The following is a 22,416-nucleotide window of genomic DNA, read 5'->3' on the forward strand; positions in this document are numbered from 1 at the left end:
ATATAATGCTCTAGCATAAACCATCTGTTATTGAGAAAAGGAAGATCAACAAGAAATTACTATTAGCCGAGCAATCGAGTCTTCGCTTGCAATTAAAGCGGCCGCTGTATAGAAAAAAAACTGGCGGCCCACTTTTGTCGTCGATTAACGCGAATCTTCATCGAGGAACGAAGATTGGCAATGAGATCAGATGTCAACGAGCGACTCGAACTTCCCAAGTGCGCAGCAGAGAACCACGAGCGATCGAAGTTGAGCCTTCAACCGTGTTTGTATCCGTTCTATTTAAATGAATTTGCCACCCCTTTCGTCGTGGTTCCAATGGCCGCGGATTGCCTCGGCACAATTTCGAGCTGTCGGGGTTCGTGCACGCGCGACCGCGGCCCTTTCAACGGCCGCAGAATCAACCGCGGTCAACGTAATAACAAATTAACAAATCTGAGAGCGGCAACGTCACATCCTCATCTGGGGACCGGCGCTCGCTCGCGGGTTATGCGTGGGACGGTTGGTCCACGTTCTTGCTCCTTCTGTCCCTGAATTACCGGTTAGATTACGCGGGTACGCGACGAATCGCTGCCGTTGCTGTTGCTTCTGCCCCGTAACAGCATTGACCTTCCTGATTTGGTCGCGTGCTTTCGACCAGACACGAGGGCGTGTTGATTGCGCCCTTACGATGAATTCACACGTCCCGGTGTTGTATAATCATTCGACGCGTTCAACGTTGCTGATGGAACGCACACCATTTTTTATATTAACACGTATCCCGAGGTGTGCAACGATTTTGGGAAATTTCAGTGAAATCTGCTCCATCGAGACGATAAAGAAATTGGCAACGAATCGAATTTCATGACCTAAATTCTACTGGATAATTTAGTAATTACAAACGTTAATCAGCAAATTGATATTTCGCTGGTGACGATATTTAATCAGTGATTACACTTTGCGCAATTTCGATTCAAGTGACGTACCGTGTATAGAAATTCTGCTTCGCGATTAATCGTGTAAATGTAGCTAGTCACGAATGTTTGCAAAATGTTGCAAGTAATCGATAGTATGCACATATGCAATCCATGTGTAATATGATAATTTTTTGATTGGTTTGATTGGTTGGATAGATTATTGCGCAGCTCGATAATAAGGCAGAAATTGAGGTTGTCCTTGTGTTTCTTTCTTATATGTGGGTTTTAATAAGTTACAAAAGTTTCAATTAAAACGAGAATTGCATATAACGATGACAATTGAGCACCTTTTTAAGATTCGAAGAGATTAAATGTAGATAAGATTAAATATAGAGAAAAATAATTTGAAACATATATATTCGTAATCGATTAAAAGGATTGAATTTTTTATTATTATTTCACCCATTATTTCGGCCTTAGTTTAACAGGTTAAATTGAACATAAAAAGTTAATGATCATATTAATAAATGGGTTGACTACAACCTCATGATGGGTAACATTTTAATTTAGATCAATTGTAGTGATTACGTTATTAACGTATATAGGATTGTCATTAAGAAAATTTATAAATTTGATCTTCCTTTCATACTCTTAGAAGATTAACAAATTGCTAATATTAATATACATCGAGTTTTTTTTCTCTTTTAAAATTAACTTTAATTCGCAGAAATTCTATGACTGTATAGAAGTTTCACAATATTACGACCGATTTATTAAACAGGACACATGACTAGAATATCGTTACCACACAGTATTTAAGTAAATGTACGTATGATGACATTCGTTTTTATCTTTCGTAGTATATGCTTATCTAATCTCAAGTAAACCATCCCAAAGCATATTTCCATAAATCTTCCGTAACTTCCATATAAATTTAATCAGAACCGCGAGAACCTTTCTACTAACGGATATCCAACAATTTTCAGTAAAATGGTACCAAGAACTGTTACTCTTCCTGGTAACCTATACAATTTTTTACCGTTTTAACAACATCGCGATGCATTCTTATTCTTGTTCGACTTGCACGTTGTGCAATTATGCACGTCATGGAATGAGTAAAATCTTAAGAATCTAAGAATAGACTTCAATGTCACTGGAAATGCAAGGAGAGTTTCAAGGTTGTTTCAAAACTGTTATTTCATTTGCAAAGTATTCAAAATCAATATTATTTTGAATACTAAACAGATCTTGTTTTAACTCTTAACTTTTCAAATATACCTAGCGAATATTCAAACAGTTATTGCAAAATACGTAGTCATTGCCAAACAAGTTAAATTTAGTGGCGGAAACATTAATGTCATCTATACGATACGGTGGAGAACCCGAAAAAAAAGCAGAAAAGCAAATTTCAATATCAGAGGCATTAAAGCAGGACTTAATAATTGCGAAACCATCGTAAGCATTACACAATTTTTTGTGCAACGCACTCTTTCGTTGATATATCCTCGTTCATTCAGAGTAAGGCATGATACACACCTTGTTAAGAGTCTGTACATATTGTCGTGCTTATCTACATAAAATGCGCCGAGTTTATCAGATAACGGTATGTCTATATGAGTTTCCATCGCGTACGTGTGCCTTCGTAAATGTGCCGATCAATGTTGCTTAAAACGGCGTAATCGTAAACGATACTTGATACGATGATTTTGCTACTTTTATCGCTACGAAAAAATGCACAGAACAAACGATGAATAATATCAAAGCACGATATCAGTTGAATATAACGTATGTACCCCTTTATTTTTGCGCGACGATCAACAATACGTGAGATATTCCGTTCAGGCCAGTGCTTATTCGTGTAATTAGTCGAGGAGGTAAAATTCCAGCGCGTTGATTATATTCTGTGAGGTTTTTACTCTTGACTGATAGAAATCTATTTTAATCAATTTTCTCATTTTTTATCTTTAGTCAAATACAATTTTTTGTTTAAGATATTCTTTATCTTTGACGAGAAATCAATGCGAAAGAGTCAAATTTCAAAATCAATGGTAATACCGTTAATTTAAAAATTCTTTATTACATTCCGAATGAAAATAATAAAATATAGCTAATTCGTATGAAATGTTTATTTTGAAAATGACAGAAATTGTCAGTTACGCTGATATCATATGAACGATTTCGAGGCAACGTCGCGTGACTTCTGCTTCTAGACTTGAAGCGACCAGTGAACCCGGCGAACGTTCTATCTTTCCAACATTCACACGTGGTCGCGACCCTTTCGCATGCGAACGACTCATTGTTGAAGCTATTGCTGCCTGAACGTTCACCATTGAACCACGTGTACCGTGAACGTTAAAACCGTTCACTAACTACTCTTGGCATTGAATTTTTTCATTTGATTGCCACGCCAGATCAATCTGACAGACGCTAATTATTTTTAAAAGGCTTGTATCTTAGTATTCAGTATCTAAATATAAATGGTCAGTATTTATTATTACCAGTGAGCTCAGCTCAGTATCCTTGAATTGAACGTAATTACTTTTTATTTACATACATTTTTAACATTGCAACAAAAATAAATTATATAATTTGTTTAAATTATTTAGAAGTAGGAATAATCGATTCTGTTCGTTAGACATTTCTGAGATTTAATACCAAAGCATATGATAGAAATTAAACGATTGATTTTATGTGGAGTTGATTAATTTAACTTTTCAACAATACAATTATCGATGACCTATAAGGATATTCATGGAATTATATAAAAGACCTAGAACTTGAACGATAGGATTATTTACAAATCGAGAAAAAATGATTAAGTAATAACAGATAACTCGGCAATGTTCTAATAATTTTTCAAATTATAAACTGCGTGTGTCATCGATGACTCATAGTGAATTACGTACCACGGAGTTCATCAATGGTCCACTATGAAGTTTATATTACGTATCGCGTGAAACTAACGACCACCTACGGTTGCCTCTTCGTTCCTTGTCGCGTGGGCGTCACCGACACCCACAGCAAACGTTTCACTTTTTCTTCAATGAATTAAAAGCTATAGCCTCAACGCAAGAGTGAAACCAGTGGTCGCGAATGATTCACAGCGGATTGAACACCCACTGCAGACTTCTTCTGTCCTTTCTCGTGCGCGCTACAGATGTCCACAATTATTTCATAATGGAACCGTTTCATTTCTTACAATTGGAGGCTATGCTTTTTAATTCGGCTACTTAATCATTCTTTTCTACCATTCGTAGACAATTAAGAAAAGGTAGCTTTACATGTAAAAGAAAAATATTATCAAGAGTAAATTTGTAACTGAATATGATGCAGGACGTTAGTGCCATCGTTAATCGCGTTTTTCGATGATGGCAAGTAAATGGCAAAAAATCTTTGCTTATATAAAAGCTCTTCGTATCTTTCTATTGAATCATATAACAAACACTGGTCTAAAGACATAAGAAATTCAAAGAATACCCAAAATTAATCATTTTTACTGGCTGCAGCAGCTATTGGCAAATACTCAGAATTTTTTGTGAGATTTGCTATTTTATTACCACAATCAATCAAATTTATAAGTAAACAATAAGAAATTTGATGGAACCACTGGCACGCAAAGAATCAGTAGATACAATTTTAAATTTCAAAATTTTAATTATTTCTTAAATATGTCACATCATAAGGGGTTGATAACTTTCTATGAAGATTCCATAAAACAACCGGCATTCGTTTTTGGCAATTTCCCATAGATTTTCCTAAACGGCGCCTACGAGGAATGCTTGCCTCGTAACTGTAGCATTTCTTTGAAAACCTATCATTCTATTTTCTCCGGAACAAATTAGTATGCTGCAGCCGTCTGCAGTCCTAGTGTCAAATGAATGCATTTTGTAGCCGCTGTACGTCTTTTTAGCCGATTGATAGCGATTTCTAGTCTACTGAAATACTCTATTCCATCCACGAGGTCTACGGAGTGTTAAAGCCGTTCGTTCCACTAGATATATTCACCGTGCGATTGTACCGTGACGCGTGTTCTGCATATGTACGCCTTGCCACGGGAGTCTTCGAACTCCAGACGTGTAACGCTCGCGTGACTTTTGCTACTTCGAGACCGGTGAACCCGCCCCAGTCGACGATCGAACGCGTCTCTCCCTCCGTTTTGGTGCCGTCGCGACGGTATTCCACCCCTCGTGGACGTCACCAAGCGTGGGTGTACCTTCGTTGTTATGCTAATACACCTCTGTGCTGGACGGAACCAGTGGGGTGCAATCGTATCGACCAGTGTCGCCGAACTTTTTACTCAGGATCAAACAACCCCAAGCGTTTACCGTTGGGAAAGGGTTGCTTGTTTTTGCGCTTAATATCTGAGATGGTGTTGTAAAAATAGAGAGATAGGGCGTGGGTTATAAGTCAATTTTGATGGTTTCTAAATTATTTAAAAAGATGTTTAAAATGATTGTTTAAAAAGAAATTTACTTAAATGATATGAGTGGAATATTGATGTATGAAAATAACGAGAAATATATTAATGAATGGATAGAAGAGGCAATGAATTAAGAAACTAGCCATAATTTTTAAAGTTTTAATTTACTTAAATTATATTAATTATTTTTTTTCCTAATTTAGGATTCAAAGTGATTTTATATTGTGTATTGTCATTTTCGATTGACATTGAACAGCATTGTTTGCGCATAAAGCAAGATGACGTATAAGTAAAATTTAAGGATATCTAAATTTGCAACGTCAATTTGCACGCAATTGCTAATTTGCTATTGTATAATATTTAAGATACCAAGCTTATTTAATGACGCATTATATCTTATCTTTAATTCCCTTACTTGATTATTCAAAAATGCAAAAATGATGATTAAATGATAACAATTATTGAATTAACAGTCAGGGTTAAGATCCATTATATGAACAGAATACAAAAAAAAGTACAAACTTGAACCTAATAAGTACAGTTACAAAAGTTTGACACCAACAGACAAGTTAAATAGGGAAACTGATTTAACGTATTTACCACAGATGTACCTAACAGTTGTATCATTTTAGTCGGATGGAGCAACGTTTTAATGTGTCTGTATTCACAATAGTCAAGGGCGACATGCTTTGATTGATGGACCAATCCTGTTAGTATTTGCATATGAACTGGTTTACTTCCGGCATGTGACGTTCCCAACACTCAATCACGTTAACGCGCTTTGCAAAGGATTGTAAATGTCATAGTATTAATTCATTTGGTATTTAGTCCATTCCTCAGATAACCCTTTGTATAATTTTTGATTACATATTTACTGCATGTGTCTGATGTAAATCTGGAAACCATTTCTTACGTAAATGTTTTCTTGTTTCTTAATTGTCATTCATCTTCCTAAATTATATCATATTACGATTTCACAGCTATCGAGCTATTTTATCGTGGACGTAACAAAAGAACTCGCACAAAGTACAATTTGTACCCCATTTCCTTCAATCGATTAACTATTAACACGTTCGTGGAAGTGAATGCTGTAGCATTTATTTTCATTGTGATGCCGAATGGCACGAATGCTACAGCATTCGAATTTCAATGCAATTTAATTAGTATACATTTTAATGTAATGGCCAAAATCGCTTGTACATTTAAGAAGCTAACTGAAATTTTTACTGTCCCTGAATGTGGTAAAAAATATAATTTCGTAATCCAAATATAATAGTTTAAATAAAACAGGAACTAGTAATTTAATGAACACGGTGGGTACGTGTACATATTTAATGATACATTAATCCCACTCGATGTATCTAACGTAACAATGTCTCGTAACTTAGTCGCTTCGACAAATCGTTTCGACAAATCGTTTCGATATTAACATTTCGAAGAATGTATCAACAGTAATTTCCATAATTGCTGTTCGCCTAAAGAAGAAACGAAATCCTCCGTTGAATAACGAAACGTACACTTAGACGTCCACTGATTTCCTCGTATTTTAATGCAATTACAAAATGTCCGCTAGACACGCACATAACTGGATGAATCATCTAGCGCCGTGGAAGATTTATATAGGCGCAGCTATTATCTAACTTTAGCACGCACATACACCAATGTCTGCCTCCTATATCATGCGCATGTGTCACAGGAAACCCATGGACTCTCCGAACAGGTTTTTCTGAACATTCATCTCGAATGTTTTCCAACTAACGCGACGATAAATATCAATTTAGTTATTGTAAGAAAAGGTGAAACTTTTCAAGCGTTCAAGATGACCGTCGTCAGGCTTTCGTTGTTGTGACGAGGGAAAACTACGAACAACAGGGGGTGTCATAAATTATGTAGACCCTTCCCGGTACTGCGTTCTGGATGCGGTGGGTTCGACTGTTTTGCGACTACAAGGACACAACGTTGAGCATTCTTTGTAAATTTTCGAAGCAAACGAACGTCTCGACTGAGATTAAGTTAGGCCCCGACCTTTCTCAAAGTCCAACATTACTTTTCTTTATTATTGAACAGAGCAAAAAAATTCAATGTTTCTTTAAATTGCTTTTATTAAGCAATTGAAATGTTAAAATGGTAAGTATCTCGAATTAAATGGATCGCGATCCTATTATAAAGTGTACCGGAAGTGCGCACTCTTGACAAAGTCTTCAATTGTTTACAACTTAAGACAAACGAGTGAAATGTTTCCATGGGAATTCATTTTAATGACTACGTCTCTTCTAATAAATGAGTATATTTTTTTCGGTATGTTAAAGTGAAACGCTACGATGACTCATGGATGTACAGACGGAAGGCGAACTTTCTTTTTAACGAACCTGCATCTTCCGCCTTATGTTAACGCGGGACAAGAGAAAACAAAGATTTAATCAGTTATTAAAATGCAATCCATTGGCAGGTTTGTTTTTAAAGATTGCTAGTGGCAGTTTTCTCGTCGTAGTAATCACGTTTGAGAGAAAAACAGGTGTTCGAAAGAACTATGCGAAACAAAAAAGAACCATTCGAGTTTCTGGGAACTGCTCTGTGTAAGCATCTTTAAGGACAAAAGCCAATTTGTAAAATTCTTAAAACGACCCTGGATGAAAATTCCTGAATAGCGCAGTAAAAAAAAAAACAGACTCACGAATGGCAGATGTTCGTTCCATTGTTCGAATTGTTAAGAAACAGGCGAGCTCTACAGCGCGCAAATAACTACTTAGGCTTATTATCGTTACGAACAGGAAACGATAAACGTCGCGGAAACATCCGACTTGTACCGCCTTTTCTTAAAGGAACCGTTATTAGCGAATTAGATTTTTTCAAATGTAATTAACGCTCTTTGTTCCTTTTAACGTGTGCGCTAAAAATAAATCGAAATTGTAAACTATTTAACATAACATTTTTTCATACAATGAGCTTTTACAAGTAGTTATATAAGTAATTTAAATCTTTCTTCCTTTCTGTTTTTTCTTCACTTCATAAACAATTTTGAACTTATCTGCACCAATAACTTTATTCGTAAGCTTTGCGATCGTTCTACGATTTCTAGAATATCCCTGTACGATACTATAATGTTAATCGACGTTTAATTGAAAGCTGAAGAAAAGAAAAATTTCGAATTGCTTTTGCAAAAATTCAATCGAAGTCATGGACACGGTAAACAAGTATTGAACCAGATACTTCAAGTAAACTAAGTGCATGTGTACTTGACCGACTTTCAAAAGTAAAAAGAATTCAACTCCGCGACTTAATGTTCGTCGACCACATTCGCGATCCTCAAACCACTAACGCATCAAATCCGCGAGGCATTGTGAAGAACAAACGTGAACCACTCGTTTAGGATCGACAAAAGGGAAAATAAAACAATTAATATCGCACGTGCTTTTTAGAACTCTGGGTGTCGAGTGGGCTTAAATTCCTTTTCAAAAACAGGTTTCGGTTTTATGATTGAAACAATGGGACTCTTAGAGAATGGGTATCCAGAATAATATTGAATACGAACCCCTTTCTTGAATCCGGGGCAGAATTATTATTTCCTACAAATTAAAGGACCCTATTCAAAAACCATATGTTTTCGCCCCCAATCGATTTTGTTTAAACTTTGCATATTTGTAGATCTATATGTGTCTCATCAATTGCCAGAGTCTCTATCTGTCGGGCCTTTTAATAAGGGAGGGGGAGGGGGTCAAAGTACGCATTTGGCGAAAGCTTTCGGAGGCTATAACTTTTGATTAAAAAAAGATATCGACTTGAGTTTGGCGTCAAAAAATCACAAAAAAATTAAGCTTTCGAATGCTATATAATTTTTTCTTTTTTCGGAATTTTTAAGTCACATTTTATGCTTTTTTCTAGTTTTCGGGTTAGTGAAAAATTGCGAAAAATTGCTATTCCCAAAATAGGTATCCCTAGATTTTAACAAAAAACTCAGTATAGGAAGCTCATTTTATGCTCTTTAAGTGGTATAAATCTTACCCTGGGGAAACTTTTTGTTTAAAAGTTATAACATAATATTCGTGTCGATGCGCAAGCTGTGGACGCGAAATTCGAGCAAAACAAATGCTTTTCTTAACATATTGTGACTTATTATTAAAATTATTATCATCGGAGATTGAGATTATTATTGTACTAGAAAGAATTCGTTTTTAAAAATACTTTTTAATTTAATGTTACTTACATTTTTTAAATAATATTACACGGGACAAAATTAAAAGACAAACTTCGGCAATTTCTCGTCGCATAAATAATATTAATGAAGATGATGATGCAATAATCACCATATGGGATGGTACTTATGTTTATTTGCATAAAAGTACGAATTATCGCTTCCAAAGAGTGACGTATAGTGGTAAAAAAAAAAGAACTTTTTAAAACCGATGCTGGCAGTAACTACGAATGGTTATATATTGGATGTTTTTGGTCCAAATAAATTGTGGGCAGCAACAATATCTGATGCAGATATCTTTAGATTTATTATGAATACCGATTGGTTTAAGAACTTTTTCAAACCTGGTGATATCTTCATTCTTGACAGAGGCTTTTCCTACGTAAAAAATGAAATACTACAAAATAATTACAAAGTCGTCATTCCTGCCCTGCTAAAAAAAGGAGTTAAACAACTATCAACCTCTGAAGCAAACGAAACTCGAGTATGCACCAAACAAAGATGGGTAGTAGAAAGTGTAAATAGCTCACTTAAAAGATTTAAATATTTCAAAACAGCTATAGCTTCAGAATGTGTCCCAAAATTGTTTGAAGATTTTAAAATTGCAAGTGCTCTTCACAACGCATACTTTAAACGAATATATAGTGATAATGATGATCCAGAAGTGGCTTCAACTTTATTAAAAGACCTAAACAAACCAAATATAATGCAGCAAATTGTAGAATGCGAAGGTCTTGTAAAAAAAATAAAAAACTTTGAAAACATGACATTAGAACATTATGAAAACTTCCCAGCCTGGACATTAAAGTGCTTAAAATCGTTCACGGAATCATATCAATTATCACTTGCAAAGTCGTATATAGCGGATCACTTGCTTTCTGGAAAGTACCAATTTTTTATCAGCAAGGTAAGCTATCTTCCAGACTTCAGCAAATATGGATTGGATATTCAGACACCATTGTTCATAAAAGCTAAATTGCAATCACGACACTGTGATCAGAAGCTTTATTCGATATTCACTTTAATTGATATCGCACAGCCCACAATTACGTCTGTCAGAAGTTATTACTGCCAGTGTAGAAACGGAGCGAGGACTGTTGGTTGCTGTGCTCATGTGTTAGCAATAATATGGTACCTGGGATTTGGACGATACAGTGATCTATCAGCACCAGCTAATTTTTTAAACATACATTTTCTTCATATAAGACCAACATCGGAAGATACAGAAGATGAAGATGAATAACATACAAAAGAAAAAGGACATCTAGAAAAAGAGGAATAATGTAAGTAACATTAAATTAAAAAGTATTTTTAAAAACGAATTCTTCCTAGTACAATAATAATCTCAATCTCCGATGATAATAATTTTAATAATAAGTCACAATATGTTAAGAAAAGCATTTGTTTTGCTCGAATTTCGCGTCCACAGCTTGCGCATCGACACGAATATTATGTTATAACTTTTAAACAAAAAGTTTCCCCAGGGTAAGATTTATACCACTTAAAGAGCATAAAATGAGCTTCCTATACTGAGTTTTTTGTTAAAATCTAGGGATACCTATTTTGGGAATAGCAATTTTTCGCAATTTTTCACTAACCCGAAAACTAGAAAAAAGCATAAAATGTGACTTAAAAATTCCGAAAAAAGAAAAAATTATATAGCATTCGAAAGCTTAATTTTTTTGTGATTTTTTGACGCCAAACTCAAGTCGATATCTTTTTTTAATCAAAAGTTATAGCCTCCGAAAGCTTTCGCCAAATGCGTACTTTGACCCCCTCCCCCTCCCTTATTAAAAGGCCCGACAGATAGAGACTCTGGCAATTGATGAGACACATATAGATCTACAAATATGCAAAGTTTAAACAAAATCGATTGGGGGCGAAAACATATGGTTTTTGAATAGGGTCCTTTGATAGTAAAATCTCATAATGTGTACAATAATTATTTATTTTGTAGTTTCTTCAATGAAGTATAAATATAATAATAAAATGTATAACCAAGATATTTTAAAAATACGTTTTAAAATTTTTAAATTCGATTTTTAAAGATTCTGCAATACTGATCTATGTTTATTCTATCGTCCCGATTCGAAAATACTTGTACAATTCGCAATTTATTGCATAACCAGCCCGAGTGACCAATTTACTCCCGAGGATGGTCATACAAAAGGATCTAACTTAACCTAATTTGTTTTCAACCATACACGCGACCATACCAATAAAAGAGAAAAGAGTCGAGCCTTGCTCAGATTAGTCAAATTATTTGAGTTTAAGCAACTTGAAACCACTTTACCAATGTAGATCTGCCAGTTCTTTCACTTAAAACATCGTTTTAAGTTTCTTTCGCAAGTTTCGATCGAAGTAAAAGAGCTTTATCAATTTTGCTTGTCAGAAAAAAAGTTTTACTAACATCTAAACGGTGTGAAATCAATTACCCTAACGAAAAAAGAATTGGAGAACCACGTTTAATCGTAACGAACTATGTACTCTATCAAAAGCTTGCTAATCCTACAAATTTCCAACTTTTACATGAAATAAATAATACTTTAGATTTTATAACAAAATTGTTTCCTAACGGCGACAAGTTTTTCATAAATAATCAGGCAACAACTTGCATTTTCACCGTAATGGACAAGGTAATCCAATATGGAAGGTGAAAGAAAATAGCCTCTATCATAAATTGCAAGAGAGGCATGATTATTAATCATTTGCACAGGATTATTCCGCAAATAAATCTTTCCGCGGCGACACACGCGCGAGCAGGTCGATTGCGGTCGAATTCCGCGAGCGGGAAGGTCTGCTACAAGACAAGGACGTTCCGCTCGAAGCCGCTTGGCACTGCGAGCAGACAAAAAACGACGTACACGCGTACATCGCAACGTCGTAATTAAAAGCTTACGGAAGGCAGAAACGGGGAACAGGCAATCGTCGACCCATTACCGCAACGAAACGCGTTGAAAAGCTATCGAGCGGTTATAGAACCAAGACGAAAAGATCAGCAACGGAACAGAGGGGTTAGGCGGAGGACGCGAGTGAGTAGACGTTAGGATGATGGAATAGCAATGAGGAGAGAGGGATAGAGGGGGAAGAATAGGGTGGGAACCAACTTGGGTAGGGAAGGAAGGAAGGAAGGAGGTGGGGGGGATAGAGAGGAAAAAGGCAAGAAAGAACGCGAAAGCGAGCGTGGAGGGAGAGAAAAGGTGTTCGACGAGGAAATTTCCATGACGTAGCATGCGCGCAGCTCGCAGTCTGTCGGCTCGCCAGTTCGCCATGACTTCCAACCACGCGTCATTGCCGGTCATTTGACCGAAACTTCAGTTTCAACGTGTTCCGCCGTTCAGGCAAACTAGTTTCGATTACGAAACAAAAGGGTCGAAGGCCCAACGACAGCCACCGTTCATAAAATCCCCCCTCCCAGCCGGCTCCTGGCGGGATTTTTTTCTGTCGAGTTCCCGTCGAGATAGAACGACTGAACGAGAAGAAGAGAAAGGGACCGCGAGGTGGGTCCGCGTGAATAACGAGGAAACCTGGGTGAACAGTACCGCCGTGGTGAGGGCACGCTGAAAGGCTGTTTCGCAGGAGCGCCGGTTTCTCCGAAATCCTGTTGCCCGTTGGAGAAATCTTTCTTCCCGCTCCAGCCCCTTTGTTCCGTCCTCGAACTCGACGAGTTGCTGTTATGCGCACGTGTACATAGGAAATGTAACCGGCGAAATTCCTTTTACGCATGGCACACTGGCAGCTGAAAGGTGATTTATGAGGTTTCGCAGTTTGGGTTGACAGTGTCGCTGAGTCAACAAAATTCAGAGCAAAATGAACGATACAGGTTGTCGTTCAATTGAACCGAACAGCGAAAGAAATCGACAGAGCTTTTTACTTTCGCTAAATAAGGTTGTCCACTTTAGGATGATTCACCCAAGTCGAATATACATACACATGTGTACGAACAGGTGTCTTGACCATTCAAAATTATTTCACTTCATTTGCGTTAATTTTTCTATGGCTTTAGAGACAGTCAAATAGAAAATAAAAATGGTTTAATTAATGTTAACGAAAATTGTGATTTATAATATTGCATATTAAGGTTTTATCTCTATTAAAAGATGAAACTTTTTGCAAGATTTCCATTCGTGTAACTTTCTATTTGCCAAAAATGTGTCAGCTCAACGCAAGGACGTTTAATATGCTATTCGTTAGCGGTTACTTTCTAATTTGAAATTGACGGCTAGCAATTTGAAAACGTCGCGGTACAAAAAAATTTTTTTTAAATCATTACGACAATTGGATATTTTACACAATAGTTAGGAGGGATAATAAAATCAAATCTTTCCTTATAAAAGATATCTTAGCGCATCGTTGCACAATCATTGATATTCGTGCGATAACCAAGTTGCTTAGAGCTTCATTATTATATAAATAATCCTTATCAGCATTATCTGCTACCACTCCATTGGTTAAAAAAACTACGAGTATCTTTTCTCGGACAGCAAGGTAAGAGAATAAATACTTTTAAAAATTTCCATTGCGTAAAAATGTTACAAGTGACAATATCTATAAGAAAAGACCACGCGCCCGTTACACTTGAGTGCGGTTTACAAAACAATTCTGATACATTCCTTGAAATTCCTTGAACTTAGATCTGAACAAGTGTTATAATCGTTGATAAGGTGGATAAAATCAGGCTTGATTTCTTAACCTTTTTATTAGATTGTCGAAAGTAAACAGAAGAAAAGATATCTTAAAATTCCTGTCAGGTAGAAAGCTCATATCTTGAGGTAAATAAATCTATTTACAAATATAACTTCATTGAGAGCCAATGACTGTTGGAATCACTATTACAATATTGTACTCCTAATCGAAGTACATTCTGTTTCTATTGTTTAGTCGATCTTAATCTAAACTCCAGTCGAAAACCTATTATTTAATGACCGAGCTTAAATCGAACGCCTGTCGATAGGCAACCAACTATACACCGAATCAACAATTGCCACCGAGTTTCGAACGGAAAGCCATACGAGTTTAAAACCGCAAACCGAACAAAACATTAGAGCTTTCATATTGTGGCGACTTTCCGACACTTGCCACTAGAGGGACAGCACCGTCTACAGTTTCCTGAAAGTACCCGATGACCTATCCATTCCAATATATAGAAGTTCTGACCTGTTGCTAATATCCCAGCCTCTAAGGCAGGGCCTGCTAGGTAGCCTTACCGGACGAGTCCACTAACAGGCCCAGGACGAAACGTTTTCCCCCTCTCTTTTCCTTCCTTCTTTCCTCTTCCATTTCTACATAGTAAACGACGAAGCATCGTCGTTTCAATACGAAAAACAATGTAAAATTAATTTATTAAAAATTTCACAGAAATGCCCCCCACATATGTAGATGGCGGGCTGCTCGACAATAGCGTTCAGATGTGTAAGTCGTATGCCTTTAGAGAAAATTAGCTGTTCTACTATTCTGTTTGATTGTCACGTGTAAAAAGTTGGCAAAAATAAACGAGACAGAATTGATGGCATAGCAATATGTAGGCGGGTTTAGAATACTTTATCTTGACTTGTGTTCTTAGGCTGTTCAGTATTAGCCTCGAGGGCACCCCAACGTCGTGGCCCATCCGAATGTTTAGGCAAGGCCGTAGAGAGGAGCAATGCTGCTAGAAAACGTACGTACATGGCCCTCTTCGGTCACGGCTCATGCACCCTGTTACCCAATATTCCTTCTACACGCGATTTAATTGGAATACGGTACCTACATGCACGCATACACCTAAACTATTTTTAAACTTGTCACCTAATGAATTAAACATCATGCCTTTCCCGCGCGTGATATAAACCAGACAGTGGAAAAGTTCAAAGCAGAGCTCACCGCTACTCATCGATCAAGAAGGTTCACCAGTCAGCAGGAGAAGTCAACGTTCGGTAACCAAGTCGCATGGAAAACTATGCGTTCGTCGATAATCGATTGGGGTCAGTGTAGAAACTAGGAGTCAGCGAAGGCACCGTAGAGGTCTTACTCCTTCACCGCAACGCCAGCTACATAAATGTCAGATCGTCCAAGTAACGAGAACGGCTTCAGGTTTTGGTAAGGGATGAACCAGTTGTTCGCTTGTAATTTATTTGTAATCAACTCAGCGTGTACTTATAAATTTTTGTGCCAGTATCAGACTTTGTATCTTGAGACGAGGAAACTGATATCGACACAATTAGGGAGAAGTTCAAGTTTTATCTGCAAACACGTTTTATGCCTCGTGCATTTTGATACGAATCCTAGTATAGACACATTGCACAAGAAATAAATAGTTGATAAATATTCCACCTTTGATATGTGAAACCTTGCAGAAAAAAAAACTGAAATTGATAAAATCTTTAATATGCAATTTGATTTCGATGTTCTGTATATTTTATAAACAGTTCTATTTTCTTAATGCAGTATGTCTTAATGCAGTCCCTTTGATAATATAAAATGGTTCGCGTTAAAATATCGTTAATTGGCCGGACAGTTATGGACATTTTGTGTCAAGCAATACCTATCTGTTATGCAATATATATAATAACTTGTCCGATAGTAAGTATGCACGTGGTTGTAAGCTTATATGCGCATTAACTCTGGCTCTAACGGCAAAATTGTCCTCGAATAAAAAATTGTCGGCATACTGGTATCATCGTTACGGCGTCAGCCTAACCGCGGCAGCCAAAACTACGTCAGTTGGTGTTTGACAGACGTATACGTATAATTCGAGTACGCCAGAATTCCGTAACGGATCTCTGGCGTGTTGGCGGCGATAGTCGGACAAGGCCGACCGCCGGAAATATATCTCTCCGGATCGACTTCTGCCTGCGAAAACGACCCTCCGAGAGACCCGTCCGCTATGTAAAAAAGTTAAACGAGATCCGTTTCTCCGCCTCTGCTCGATGAAGTCAATCGGGGTGCACGACGTACCATCAGAACGAGTTTCCTTTGATACCACTCCTATTTATGAAACGTGTAAACTGGTTTTCAGACGCGAACAATGGTTGTTAGGACGAGAATAAGTAATGTCGCAGAAAACTCGATTAGACACGGTAAAAAAGTTTAGTTGTGGATTCGATCACCATCTGTGAGGGGTGTTATTTCAGATTACGCCAGGTTTTGTAGATTTATTCATCTTGTTAACTAAAGACATGACTGGGGGTGAGAAAGATAATCCTGTTAAGAGATGAGATTGGTTTTTTTTAAAAAGTTGTGTATTCACTATGTATGCCATTGATCTATTCTGATTTATAGAGTGTAGATTTCAATAATTTAAGAAGTAGATTTTGTTTAACAACATTGTCTTACTTTGTGTGAGTTCTTTCATTTTTCTGGTACGACTTTTTAGTATCTCCTGTCTAGAAATGTACGATTACCGAACAAGAATATTGTGCTATCATAAAAATGGTTTCATGAAGGAACATCTGTTCTCCATACAGTTGTATAGAAACGATAATTAACCATTTACTATCCCACTGGTTTTCCAGTTACAATGTTTACTTAAAAAGAACAGAGAAACTAAGTTTTTAAATATATTACTGTTCTAAATATATATTAAAAGACTTGTGCATAAATAGCATTGCAATGGATAGCTATCTCGATTTCGTTCAACATTACTCAAGTTCCCCGAAATTGTTAACGGGAAAAAATTTATAAATCTAATGTCATTTGCGATTAAATCGAACGCGCTGTACGAAATTCGAAAGAAGAAATTTTTAAGGCATGATTTCACAACGATTGGGGAAACCCATAATCGATATTTATCAATGTTTAATTATCGATTTAATATTATAATCGCTTCTTTGAAACAGAAGAGAAGAAACGAGTTTGTAATGGAGAATTTGCATTTGCATAATGAACGGTACAAGCATACCAGATTTATATGTTTAGATTAACGCCATCTACCTTTTAATGGTTCTAAACGCGAATCAGAACATTATGCAAACATTCAAGAAGTAACTGCGCATATGATCCGACAAAAATTAGTCAAATTAAAAACTGCGAAACCACGTTCATCGCAAAGTTATTAAACAAATTTTGTTCGATATTACAGGTAGAAGTTGCGAAAATTGTAAATCTTATTAAACGTTAAATCGGTTGAGAAACGAAAAAAACTCGCGCAGTCCACCGAGGAGCAAGTATTTTTACCTCACGCGAATGCACTACGAGCATGGCGCCTCGAGATCAAGATAAACAGTAAATCTTGCGACGGAATTCAGGCACACTCGCACGCGGCAAAAATGCAGAACGCCGCAGCCGAAGTACGCTGAATTCGCGAGATTAGAAAGTAAACACAGGCAGGGGGATCAGCTCCGATACGTTGCAGTTTTTTATCGCCCGACTCTTGATAAAGCGTTGCGTTACAGTGTACCAAAAACGGTTCGCGTGTCTTTATCTGCGTTAATCCGTCTTACTCGTACCTATTCTATTTTGCAAAATTGCTCATCATTAAATATTATCTTAGATCGGTCGTTTCTATACTCCTAAAGTTCCTTTAAAATTATTGAAAGATAAGAAGAATTCCAACTACGCCGGAAATAAGTTAAACCAGGTGTTGATCGAAGATAAAATTTTGCGATCGCGAAAAATAATAGATAAACAACGAATGAAGCATTGATTTACTATTAATTTCTTTCTGCTCGTATTCTTTCTGACCAATCGGTCCTATAAATGTTTCCGTTACGATAATCAATTTTTCAACTTCGAAGTCGACCGTATCGATCAGTTCGTATCTCGAAAAAAAAATGGCTATCTCTGCGTTACGAACCTCTGAGTGTCCGGGGTCCCTAGAGTACTCGTCGCCTATCGCTCAATTGAACGAACGCACCCGATAACGCGATAAAAAGTGGTCGTAGATAAATAACACATTGAATGTTACTATATAAATAGTATCGATCCGAGTTCGTTTCCTCGTCCATATTTCCTTCTTTCCGTACGGACCCACCGTAGCGGAAACCTGCTAAAATAGATTTTTCTGTCCTTACGAAACAGTTTGTAACGCTCACAAATCTCCAATTTTATTTAAGTCGAATCCCAAAAACTGGGAGAAGTGCAGAGAGTAGGTATATACAGAAATTTCATAGCAAAGAATTTAAAGCACATAGGTATAAAACTGGTGTTGGCATTCCTCCCACATAGTTTCTATCGCGCTCGATGACTACAAATGAGAATTCCTCCGGGTCACCGTTACCGTACAAGCTGATTCCACGATACGATCTTATCACATTCAGTTGCTCCAAATTTCGAACCTAATTGCCCCATTTTTTTTTCTTAATCGCTTCCTCTTCATTTTTATTGAATTAATCTATTTAATCGCGACTATGGTCGCAAAACTTGGTCAGGAGCACGTAAAATCGTGGCGACCGGTTTTCGTTGTTCGTCTTCGAGATCAGACAAGGAGGAATCCGATTTCCGTCACGAAACAGAAACTTGCGTTCTAATAATTCCGTCCACGAGCACCGTGCAATGGTTTCACGATTAAGTACTAATGGAAAGTAACCGCGAGGCACGTACAAGAAAAAAGGAAAACGAAACAGAGGTGGAAAAAATGCAACGGAATCAACAAAACAACGTGTGTAGATAACGCGTCGAGGACGCGCGTCGGAAACGTATTTTTTAACGACGGCTTTCGCGTCCCGACCTCCTTTTATCAATTCCACGTGACACTTAATTCAGGTCGAAATTACTGGTTGCTGAGTCAACGTTTTATATGTTCGTTCTGTTGTAGAAGCATTTGATGTTAAAATTCGCGCGGATCGCCGACGGCTAGCAGAGAAAACCACGTGGCATTACGTTGCCCTAACAGTAGAAAATTTCCACGTATTTATGTATGCAAATCCAATACAAGTTAATTAAACATGAAACTACTCGCGAAACAGGTTCATTGCGTGTACCATTTTTTTCGGATTTATTTGACTAGTCACTCCAAGAATTACAGCTTTGATAAATTCTGAACTCTGGGTGCGTGCTAATTGTAACTATAATTACAAGTTCCAGGCACCTGACGACGCACTAAGTATATACATACAGAAAAAGGCTTTGTTAAATTGTTAACATACCTTAAATAATAAAATAAACTAAACTATCGGGATGTGCCACATGTTCTTTGAAATTCTATTCTACCACATTCAATTGTTCACATATACATGCACTCATACATATATTTGTTCCTGATGGAAAAAGTACGGTCTAAAATTTAGTCTACTTCATATTGCTCTAAAAAAATTTTATTGAAGCAATATGAAATTAAAAGTCTGTTCGAATCATAGATGTGGGAATTTTTCGTCCAATCAAAATACCTACATTTGGAATGTACGTAGATTTAGAAGTAGCTATGTACAGATGAAGGTATTTACGATAAGCATCTGACGAATACTTTTCCTAGTCACTGTATATTCAATTAGCAGTATTCCCAGAATGACCGTTTCGCGGTATTGTAGGTATTTCGTTGGGTATCTCACATATTTCGTATTACATCGGATTTGGTAACGCCCGCAAATTTCAGCACGCGAAACGGAGCTTCCATTTCGGTCACGCTAATTTCGATTTCTCTCTCGCGGTGCCTCGCAGCTATTTATACGCGCGCCTCCATCGTGAACATACTTCCGTCGTGATTTTAATTAATTCACACGCGATCAGACGATACACTCGAAACAACGATATAACCGTTAATCCCCCGATAAACCAGTTTTATCATTGGATTTCATTGGGAATTTTTATTCGAACGTTGTTACGCAACAATCACTGCCGGGAAAATAGCGATCGCGTTATTCTCTAGTTGGAATCACGACTAAACGATCATCCGCGGATCGGTGATCGATATCGTAGCGAAGGCAAGAAACGAAAAGGAACGATAGAAATAAATAGAGAAGAAACAATTGGATAGGAGTAAAAAAAACTCACCTGAAATTTGCCCCCGTGAACCGGTGCTCCTTGGCTCTGCATCTTGTGCGACATCCTCGTTAAAACTCACGATCGACTCGCGTCTATCAAAGAGAGCCTCTGGCAAACCGTGTGTTTATTCTCGCGCTCTCTAATGAGTTCGGTTTCTCGGTCGATCGAAAACGGCCAGCCGTTGAAGTCGTCCCCGGATCGTCTAATTCACTTTTGGCGGTTCCAAACGGAACCGTCGTCCTCCTCGTCGTCCTGGTCGTGATGCACGGACACGCGCGCAGACTAGCCCACACTCAAAAACGGTGGACGCTCGAAACGTGTATGTATATATCCTAGCTGAGCCGCGTGTACCACACAGCCTTGTCTGGCGGGAATCAACGAACTGCTGTATACTCTGAACAATTGCAAACTAACCGGCCTTGCCGATGGACGTTCTCGCACTGATCCTCCTCCTTTCTTTACAGACTTTCTTCTACGCTCTTTCCTCTTTTGCTTGCCTCCCTTGACCAGCTTCTTGGGGATGTTGCCAGACTAAAAAGGATCTTTGGAGGTGGGAGAGATGAATAGGCTAAGTTGACACAAGAGATAGACACAGAGAGAAAGAAAGAGAAAGAGATAAATAGATAGACAGAGAGAGAGAAAGAGAATGAGAGGGTTGGGTTGGATTGTGTATAGGAATATATTGTGTAGGGAATATTGGACGGTGTCGATATTAGGTTTCTTGAGTATCGACACCACCTGGAGCCAGCAAGGGCACACTGGTTACGAAGTGGAGGACCGTGTCGTTTCGGGACAAGAGTGCATGGATACGACGTTATCTGAGGATCGTCTCTGGATCTGGAGAATCGTCACGAGCGTTGAAAAGACTCGGTTAGGAATGACGACCCGCAAGACGTAGGAGAGTGCAGAGAGTGAAGTTCCGTCGACTCTCTCTCCCACTCTTCATCCCTGCCTTACCTCCTTCGTCCCTTTCCTCATCACTGATACACGCGTATGCAGGCTCTTGTGTACACACAAGCGCACATACACGCATATATACAGAAATACAGAGCTGCGAACCACTGAACGACCTAACGGCTAAACTCTTCTCCTCGACTATGCTCATTCCCCCACCACTCTACACACCACAACCTCGAACCCCCACTGCACCCTCCTGATCACGGTCAACGTTCACTTCACTGGGTTCTCGGACGTTGTTCGCCACCTCTACCGATAACATCAACCACCACTACCACCGCCACCACCACCATCATCGGCTGGGCCGGCGTCGTTGCTACCACTTCCATCGCCCCCGTTGTCGTCGTTATTCCCTTCCTTCTTTACTACTTCTCTATCGTTCTGCCTATCTCTTTCTCTCTCTCTCCCTCTCTCTCTCTCTCTCTCTCTCTCTCTCTCTCTCTCCCTCCCTCCCTCTCTCTCTCTCTCCCTCTCTCGTTCCTCCTCGACATAATACTAAACTACTATAACCAAACGATTCTCCCTACTCGTCTCTCTACGTTTTCTTGCCCCTCTACTTCTGCACGTGACGCTCGTTTTTATCTTTTTTTCTTTCACCCAGGACCCTTTTTCGCCCGCGAAACCGTTCGCCACTCCCATTGCACATGCCAAATCCATTTACGTCCGAACGCGTTTCTATATCATTATCCGCCTATCAAGCTTTGTAATCGTCTTGCAATCGCCCTGATACTCGGCCGCCACAGGATCAAGGTTAACGATATCGATGCTCAAAGAGGATCGCGCATCCGGCGCCGCAAAACTCCCTTACGGAGGAATCCACGACGCGCGCCCACATTTTTTCCCTTGCCGCTCGCATTCGTCGGAATACCGTATCCTTTCTACCATGTCCTTTCTCGTAACGAGTATTTGCGTTACGAGCGTCTTCGAAATTTTCCTTCTAGTTACATTTTTTAAAGCGAAAGTTAATATTGTTACGATATATCTATTATTAATATATCCGTTATTATTTGCAACTAATCAGATAGGTGGTTTTTAGTCGTGGAAATGACCGTAAA

General features: G+C 38.2%; 1 protein-coding gene across 1 annotated transcript in view; it reads right to left on the minus strand.

Moving 5' to 3' along the window:
* LOC143422483 (proton-coupled amino acid transporter-like protein pathetic) overlaps window positions 1-21,022 on the minus strand; it is a 42,912-nt gene extending 21,890 nt beyond the window's left edge. The window contains exon 1 of the mRNA XM_076893160.1: window positions 20,414-21,022. Within this exon, the coding sequence (XP_076749275.1) occupies window positions 20,414-20,467 (54 nt within the window). The 5' untranslated portion in view covers window positions 20,468-21,022. The remainder of the gene's footprint in view (window positions 1-20,413) is intronic.
* Between the last annotated feature and the right edge of the window lie 1,394 nt (window positions 21,023-22,416).

Source organism: Xylocopa sonorina, chromosome 3 (assembly GCF_050948175.1).
Source record: "Xylocopa sonorina isolate GNS202 chromosome 3, iyXylSono1_principal, whole genome shotgun sequence".
Taxonomy (NCBI): domain Eukaryota; kingdom Metazoa; phylum Arthropoda; class Insecta; order Hymenoptera; family Apidae; genus Xylocopa; species Xylocopa sonorina.